At 44.5% G+C, this 9618-nt stretch overlaps 1 protein-coding gene across 1 annotated transcript; it reads right to left on the bottom strand.

Annotated features, from left to right (window-relative positions):
• On the bottom strand, positions 1–2686 carry LOC125539134 (phenylalanine ammonia-lyase-like). The gene is made up of 2 exons (XM_048702502.1): positions 2129–2686; positions 1–2006 (listed from the first exon to the last, which is right to left on the bottom strand). The coding sequence occupies exons 1-2, from the start codon at positions 2521–2523 to the stop codon at positions 260–262; spliced, it is 2142 nt and encodes a 713-aa protein (XP_048558459.1). The 5' UTR covers positions 2524–2686; the 3' UTR covers positions 1–259.
• Positions 2687–9618: the final 6932 nt, after the last annotated feature.

The raw sequence follows: 9618 nt of genomic DNA, 5'->3' as shown, positions 1-9618 counted from the left end.
TTGATCTCAAAAAATGGAGCCAGTAGATTTATCATGTAAATTTAACACACACTAACTTTTTAACTTACGTACACCATAAAAGTTCTACTGGCTACCCAACACTACCAAGTCATGCAATTGCAATCTTTGGCAACACATTGGCAGCTCTAGAAGAACATTCTAAACATCAACTTTTCGAATATACAATGAAAAAACAGTATTATCATAAGAGCCTTCAGAAATCTGAAGCACATTACTCTTCACTTTCTCGATCCTCTATTTAGCAGAGAGGCAGGGGCTCGCCGTTCCACTCCTTAAGGCACTCAAGCAGCGCATCGATGTGCTTGCCCTGGTTCATGGCAACGAACACCTTGTCCACCTCTTCGCCAGGAGACCGCATCTTCTCTCCGGTCAAGTACTCCGTTCCAAGCTCCTTGCGCACGAATCGGCAGAGTGGGTACGACCGGCATTCGGCAATACGGTTTTGTTGTGCGGCAGTGCCATTCTCCACGGCGCTCCTGGCAGCCTCGACCTCCTTCGGCAGCACTGCCCGAAGCTCCTGCTCGAATGTGGCAAGCTTCGCGAACACTGACGTCTCCACGTCACGCTCGGCCTCACCATTTGCCAAGGCATGCTCCACAAGAACTGCACGCATCTTCTGCATGAGTGGGTAGTTGGCGCTACAAGGATCGTCTGCGTACGCAAACACCGCCTCACGGTCGATTGTGAGCAGAAGGTCCTTCTCGCAGAAGCGCGCATTGTGGAGATGGCCATTGGTATCGGTGCTCAGTGTCTTCCTAGCCACAGTCTTCACACAACTCTTGACAGCATTCTTGACATTCTCCTCAAGGTGGCGGAGGTCGATAGCCTGGCACAACGCGACCAAGAAAGTTGAGGACATGAGTTTGAGTATGTCAATGGCTTCGGCGGTCTTCCTTGAGGAGATGAGACCAAGAGAGTTGACATCTTGGTTGTGCTGCTCCGCACTCTGGACATGGTTGGTCACAGGGTTGCCCAAGAACTGAAGCTCGGAGCAGTAGGAGGCCATGGCAATCTCGGCACCCTTGAAGCCATAGTCCAAGCTTGGGTTGCGCCCACCGGAGAGGTTTGAAGGAAGGCCGTTGTTGTAGAAGTCATTCACCAACTCTGAGAACTGGGCAAACATGAGCTTGCCAATCGCAGCAATGGCAAGCCTGGTGTTGTCCATGGACACACCGATGGGCGTGCCCTGAAAGTTTCCACCATGAATAGCTTTGCCACGGGAGACATCGATGAGTGGGTTGTCATTGACGGAGTTGATCTCCCGCTCTATCGACTTGGTGGCAGCACGGATGACCTCAATTTGAGGGCCAAGCCACTGTGGCGATGTGCGGAGTGCATACCTATCTTGTTTTGGCTTCATCAATGGGTCAAGCTCACCGAGCTTCTTCGCGAGCATCATGTAGGAGCTTCCTTCAAGGATATGCTCCATGATGGCAGCAGCCTCGATCTGCCCGGGGTGGTGCTTCAATTTGTGGGTCAAGTGGTCGGTGTACTTTGGTTTGCCGTTCATCACCTCGCAGAAGACGGCTGACAGGACCTCGGCAAGGAGGCTAAGGATGTTAGCCTCGAAAAGCACCATGGATGCAAGCCCTGAGCCCACTGCCGTGCCATTCACCATGGCTAGGCCTTCCTTTGGCTGCAGCTCAAAGAAGCCATGCTGGATGCCGGCGATCTTAAATGCCTCAGCGGCATTAACCTTCGTGCCATCTGGAGCGGTCGCCATGGAGTTTGGGCGGCCGGTGACGAGGCCCGCTATGTATGAAAGCGGGACGAGGTCACCGGATGCGGTGATCGTGCCCCGAAGCGGGAGGCATGGTGTCACGTTGGCGTTGAGAAGCGTGGCGACCGTCTCCAGGATCTCGAAGCGGATGCCAGAATATCCCTGGAGTAAGGTATTGACTCGGACGAGCATCGCCGCCCTCGTCGCCGCGGCAGGCAGGACGTGGCCGTCGGTGCCGGTGCCGAAGGCTCCCGCGTTAAGGAATCTGAACACACAAGCAATCACGAAAAAATAAGGCTTCCATAACTCAATTCATAGTCTGGTACTCACATAACTAACAGAAATGCTTAACAAGAGGAAGAACTGGTTTTGCGGTTTAATTCGTACCGGATGAGCTCTCTCTGGAGAGCGCCGCCCTCCTTGGTCCTCCGGTGAGAGGTGGCGCCGAAGCCGGTGGTGACACCGTAGCTGTCGGTGCCGTTCATCATGCTGTTCATGACCCAGTCGCTGCTCTCCTTGACGCGGCCGCGGGCGGACTCGTCGAGCTCCACCCTGGTGTCGCTGCCGGCAGCCACCGCGGCGACCATGGCGATGGTCAGGCTGGCGCCCTCCATGGTCACCGCAGGCCGTCGGTACTCCTCTACCATCCGCTTCACGGCATCCAAATGGCTACCCGAGAGCTCCTCCGCCGCCTTCCCCCAGTTCAGTGGGTCGGCCCGCGCCGGCTGTGCCACGCACAAGCCATCGCCGTTGGCGGCAACGTGTGCATTCTCGCACTCCATCGAAAGATGCAGAGAAGTACTGAAGCAAGCGAGCTAGCTGGACGCCGGCAGGTGTATGTGTATCTTGATTCTGAAAGTAAGCTAGCTAGACGCCGGCAGATGTATGTGCTGAAGAGGAGCTGTAGCTGCAGATGAAGCTGAGGCTCTTCTTGGAGGGGAATGGAGGGAGAAGACGGGTTAAATAGGCAGCTGAGGAGGTAGGTATGACTTATGAGAGTGGGTTGGTGAAGAATTTAATGCTGCCACCTCCATCTGTAAGCTACCGTCCGTGAAAAATTTCCAGTAAGTGTAGCATTATCGAACTGGACGGCGGGGTTGACCACTGGATTGGTAGGTGAGGGGAACGCACGGAGCGGGTGGTGGCTTTGTGGCAGCCGAACTGGGTCGAGTCGACGTGGGCAAAGCAGGAACTGGGTCGAGTCGCGCGAGGGGGACGGCGGTTGGTGGCGCAGGGAGGTTTATCCGGCATGGTGGCACGAGGGGGAAGAAAGCACGCCGGGCCTTTTCGTTTCGTGTGGGGCGCTGCTGACTTCCTCGTCCTCCATTTCCAGGTCGAGCGCCAGGTGCTCGGCGGCTTACGCAGGCAGATGCGCTGCTGCTGTGTTTCTTCAGTTGATCTTCATTCCGAGTTATCTAAGATGCACTGCTGTGTGTTCCTTCAATCTTTGCCTGGGGTGAAGTGTTTGAGTAATTTGATGTCGGGAGAGTAAGGACATTTTTCTGAGTGAGGCGTTTTGGCTCCAAGGAGTATCTGCACCAGCGCTAAATAAAAAAAATAAAACAAATATTAATTTTTTTAAAAAAATCCAATTTTTTTTGGCATGGTAGATAATTTGGTGCGTGATGTTCGGTCCAAATTTCAAATCATTTGGACATCTGAGTAGCTCTTAGCAAAAAAACAAATTTGGGGTATGTTAAACAGTGTATTGTTCATATACTATTCTGACCCAATTTGTTTTTTTGCTTAGAGCTACTCAAATGTCCAAATGCTCAGAAATTTGGAGCGCATCTCACACACCAAATTATCTACCATGCACAAACAATTTGGATTTTTTTGATTTTTTTTAATTTTTCATGAATTATTTCTTGACCAGGTGCAGATGAGCCCGGGCTCAGAATTGAATATTCGCATTTTTATCTCTCTATATAGTATGTATGTAGAAGATGGAGTCATTCTAGCAAAAAGTGCACTTTTGATTCCGAGCTCACGTGCTCCCTAGTTAACATTAAATAAATTAAATAATTTTGAGTTTTTTTATAAACATTGATGAATGTTTTAGCTGGGTTAATTTTTTGTTGCGATGAAATGACAATCGTGAAGGGCTGAAAAAATATCGATCCTTCAAAATGCTCCCAATAATATTCTTTTTAAAGCATTGATTTTGCCTTTTTTGCTCAGACCTGCACGGTTACGATTTCCTCACAAAATTTGGCACGCAGTTGAAGTGTTCATCAATGTTTGCCACAAAAAAAGTCAGACCTTTTTATTTTATTTTACTTATTTTTTATTGCTCTATTGATATAGAGCATCTGAGCTCGGGTTCAAATACTACATGTTCTCATTCTAGTAGATCCTCACTATGGCTCTCTATTATAAAAAGTTCAAAGAGACACTGAAACATGTCTTTCATTTTGGGTAGATATCAGGTGATACCGCCCTTCACATGCTCCCATGATCCAATTTTTAAAAATCACATTAAAATGTTTCGGAAAATTCTAAATTTGTTTGTGGATGTTCAGATCAAAATTCGAAATATACATTGAGAAATAAAAAAGACAAATCCATATGTGAATAGTGTTATTTCTGACACTAATCATGTTTTGTCTTCTTTTGAATCAATTTATTCTAGATTTATCTTTTTTATTTCTCAATGTGTGTTTTGAATTTTGATCTGGATTTGTAGCGTCAGTAGTCACATGTCTTGTTCACATCCACACACAAAATTTGAATTTTTTTGAAACAATTAAATATGACTTTTCGAAAGTTGGAGCATGGTAACATGTGAAGGGTGGTATCACCTGATATTCTCCCCTTTCATTCTCTGCATTTCTGAATGGATAGAGATCCTCTATATATTTTAGCTATAATGCTCCACCTACAATGTTTATCAGAAGATTTAAGTGATAATTAGGAGAAAAAACTGACCTGTCCTGGTTTTATTTGCCTAAATAACCTTTTTAGGAAGTTGACCTAAATAAATAACTAGCTTCTCCTAAGAAAACGCTAAATTTAAGTGCTCTCCCAGCCAACCATTCATGGACATAGCATTACTCATATTTTAGCTGCTGGCGCCAAAAACAATCCCCCATATCTTTCTACTTGCACCTTGGTCACAATCGCGGACGCCCGTGCTTGTCCGGTAGCTCCATCATGATGCCCAAGCATAGTCCATAACATTCTTGTGCATCTACTATAGTATGACCCAAACTTGAGGAATGTTTTGCAACTGATAACTAGACATCTATGTGTGTTAACTATAATCCATATATCCTACATAGATAAACCTTGATACAAGTCATTAAACAGCTATTTGGGTGCATGTGCATGCTTCCATGTTATCAAAATTATTGTAACTAATAAACATACAAGCTTGGTCCATAACGTTCTTATGATGTGAACATGAGAGCATGTCTACCATGCAACCATAGTTTTAGAAACGGGACCGACAACTGAATCGATGAGGTTGTCAGTTCAGATTTTCACCCGTTGGACCATCGATTTAGCTGGTTCATCGGAGATGAAAAACCTAAATATTTAAGCCATTTTTTAATAATATTGCTCTCTGATTGTTGACACCAGATTTTGGCACGGCCAAGAACTTAATTAAGATGGTCTCAAATGGAGAAGTGCTCAAAGTGAGAAAGTTCCGTATCGTCAAAAAGTAGAAATTTTGATATTTGGGCCATAGCCATCCGGACTCATCTCTAAGGCCAAAGTTGTGTTTGAAGTACTCAGATTTTGTATTCAGAACACTATTCGGCTGATTACACCCCCAAGATGGCCTCATATGAGAAAAGTGTCTACACAGATTGTCTTCGTCTCGTCGAAACGATCGATTTTGATATACAAAACATCTAAATCAGAGTTCGTATGTAAAAGTTAGAGCCTAAATGGTGTGCTGCATAAGTTTGCCCCGGAAGTTCCGGGCAAAACTTCCGAGGAGGTTCCGGGCTAAACAGAAACTTTGCACACGGTGCGCCCCGAAAACTGGAATTTCAATATTATTTACAGATTTGCGGGCCCGAATCCAACCTCAAGATGACCTCGGATGAAAAGGTGATTAACTGAAGAGTTTTTCTCCATTGCAAAATCTACAACTTTGCTTTTGGGACCATCAAAACGATCCGAAGCCATATGCAACCTACAGGAACTGTGCAAGAGGGCTACTTGATGTAATTTTAGCCCGGAAGTTCCGGCCCTCATAGTCCGAGTTAGGTTATCTTTTGATGATTTGGACGTGATTTGAGTCATTTTCTTGTATGGGAAGTCCAGCTGCCTCATATATATGTAAGGGGTGATGGCCGATTGAACAACACACAATCGACAAATCAATCTATCATCTTTTACCTTTACTTTTATCTTCTCCCTTATTCTTCTTCTTCCTCGTTCTTCGTTCGTTCTTCTTCATTGCAAGGCGGCGAACCTTGAGGCCCTAGAGGCGATCAGGTCGACCTAGGGCAGCCCATAGCCGTTGCGCGCCCTGACGGGGTCCTTCCCGGGTGTGTGGGGTTTCGTGTCCTCAAAAGCACCCGCCGGATTGCTTGCGTACCACGATTTCGGGCGGATCTCCTTCGACGTGACCTGCGGTGCACCACCCTCGGTGTTGGAGGTACACGGTGACGTGTTCATGTGCGAACACACTTTTTGGCGACTCCGCTGTGGACGAAGCTTTGAACGGTCTCCAGCCCGTTTTTGCTACGAAGAGATCGTCATCTAGGGTTTGCAATCCACAAAGATAATATGAATACCCAATTCACATATGTAGATGCAAATATTGCATATGTTGTTGCTAGATCATCTAATGAGCATAATGTATCGGCTAGCCCTAGCTTTGTCAATCATGCATCTAATTATGTGCATGAGCCAATGCAACAAAATCTTCTTGCTTCTACCTCATATAATTTTAGCAAGATGCAACATATGCATTCCAACTCCCATGCATCGACAACCCCACAAATTCATATGCTGATGAACAACATGATGAGTTTGGTTAATCAAGTTGAAACACTCCATGTAGGAACTTTCAATGGCATGCAACATAGTGTTTCATCTTTTTATTCATCGGCAACTAATTTGCAACATGTTAATCCAAACATGCCGGTGGATATGGGAATTGGCCATGCTACCACTAGTTATTCGGCCAATTACCCTCAAACATCATATGCTACACCCAATGCTACTAATTTTTCGGCACCATATGCAACTATAGGTATTCATAATTCGGCTTCGCACCTTCACGCTAATAGCCGAATAAGTGAAAGTTCTATACAATCACATGTGTCTTCACCTAGCATCGTAGCATACAATGTTTTCCCTGCACAATTACAAAATTTCGGTGACATCTCGTTACCGAAGAGTCTCTAAGTATTGGGGGGCAATCCGATGAAGATTGGGCTGAAATTGGAATAAAAAAGCTTAAAGATAGCCTAGCTGCAATGTTTGCTGAATTTAGACAAGAACAAGCAACCTTGCGAATCAAAGAAAGAAAGAGTGGTGATTCGGATAACAAAGTTAATTCGGTTATTGAAAAGACCGAATCAAATATTGCGTATGCCGAATCTGTTCTATAAAAAGAGGATGACAAGGTGTTGAAGAGCTATTTGAAAGAGGAATAAGATATCGTTCAAGTAACACAACCATCATGCTCCCCCAACGTATTTGAAAAGGTATGTCAAGCAAGTGATTTACCTATCTTACGACTTGGTCGCAAATTTATTGTTGCTGCTTCTATAATAAAAATGCTCATAAGTAATTTTGAAAGACCAATGGTGAGGGGTAATTTACTTGATAGCAATAAAAGTGTTACAAAGCATATCGGTCAATACATTGTACCATTAAAAGTGACCGATAGTGTCTTATTATTGAAGCCAAAACTTTTCTCATTGCTTTATTTAAAGTTCATATATAATTGGGTAGATTTGTTTGCTTCATACTTGCTTACGCATGGTCTCGATTGAGACATGTATGTTCTAACTGCTTTGATTTTAGAAGTTTAAAGCCAATGTTAAATTCTTTTGAGAAGTCCGATGCTAATATTATATCTTATCCAAAGACATCGGAGATAGAGTGCAAAACACAATGCATAGCCGAATGGGGGAGATTCTAAATCTGAACCATTCATTTGCTTACCTCCAAAGCTGTTCGCACATCAAGATCGGCTAGAAAACAAAAGGTATACCTTCTATTCAAACATGTGTGATCAAATCTTTAATTTGTTGTTAAAAAATAATTACATTACAATTCTTGGTCACCATGCCAAGCCATCTATCCAAGGACGAATGTATTGTAAGTTGCATGATTCTTTCAAGCATAGTATTAAGGATTGCAACATGCTTTGTCAAATAGTTAAATCGGCCATTGATAAAGGACGATTGAAATTTGTTGAGACACCAAGAGATGATGAGTCTATTCCAATTGGTCCCGATGGCAAAAGGTTTTTGCATTGGCTGCTTCAAGCCGATCCATTTAAAGAGAAGGTAAAAACTATAGGTGATGGGATCAAGCTTTCAAGTAATCAAGTTGTTGAAGAGCACAATGAACATAATCTTGAGGGTGAGAATTCAATCGAAGCTACAATGAAGACACCAAGGACTGGGGGTCAACAAGAAAATCCAAAGATCGATGCAAGTCAAGACAAAGGAGATAAAGGCCGCAATAAGCACAAGTGCAAGAAATCCAAAGTCACTTTTGCACAATTATTAGATAAATACCAAAAGAAGAGTGAAGAGAAAAGTGATTGTCGGTTAACTAATGGAAAAGCATCAAGATCACCCCCTAGGCGCAAACCCGAGGATCGGTATTGGCAAAATGAGAATTCTAATGCGGTATATTCATATCCATATTTTGTGTCGCCAATGCCAATGCCATGGATACCTTGCTATGATCATGTAAATCCATATCCATCATGGGACAGGTATGATACAAGGGCGCATTCTTCATCTTATTTTAGACCATCTCACAAACATTATGCAGCTCCAAAAAGATCAACATTTGAACAAGCACATGTCAAAGACCGTTTCAATCATAAGGAATCGGTCCGGAGCACAAGGAAGAATAAGGAGGTGGTTGAGAAAGTCTACCGCGTCAAAAGAGATGGTCGTAAGAGTGTGATACGTTATAATTTTTTATTGTTCCATACTATATTATATTCTGTTTTGGACATTATTGGGCTTTATTATACACTTATATATTATTTTTGGGACTAACCTATTAACCGGAGGCCCAACCCAGAATTGCTATTTTTTGCCTATTTTAGGGTTTCGCAGAAAAAGAATATCAAACGGAGTCCAAACGGAATGAAACATTCGGGAACGTGATTTTCGGAACGAACATGATCCAGAGGACTTGGACCCTACGTCAAGCAATCAACGAGGAAGGCACAAGGTAGGGGGCGTGCCTACCCCCCTCCCCCCCCCCCAGGCGCGCCCTCCACCCTCATGGGCCCCCTGTTGCTCCATCGACATAATCCTTCCTCCTATATATACCTACGTACCCCCAAACTACCATATACGGAGCCAAAACCCTAATTACACCACCGTAACTTCTGTATCCACGAGATCCCATCTTGGGGCCTTTTCCGGAGCTCCGTCGGAGGGGGCATCGATCACGGAGGGCTTCTACATCAACACCATAGCCCCTCCGATGAAGTGCGAGTAGTTTACCCCAGGCTTTACACTTTATGCTTATTAGCTAGATGGCTTCTTCTCTCTTTTTGGATCTCAATACAAAGTTCTCCCCCTCTCTTGTGGAGATCTATTTGATGTAATATTATTACGCCAAGTATTTGGTGAGACTATAGAATACTCAAGCTTGCATGCCTGCAGGTCGACTCTAGAGGATCCCCGGGTACCGAGCTCGAATTCTTTTATGTATGA

Source organism: Triticum urartu, chromosome 2 (genome assembly GCF_003073215.2).
Source record: "Triticum urartu cultivar G1812 chromosome 2, Tu2.1, whole genome shotgun sequence".
NCBI classification, from domain to species: Eukaryota; Viridiplantae; Streptophyta; class Magnoliopsida; order Poales; family Poaceae; genus Triticum; species Triticum urartu.
This window is presented reverse-complemented; position numbering and strand designations above follow the sequence as displayed.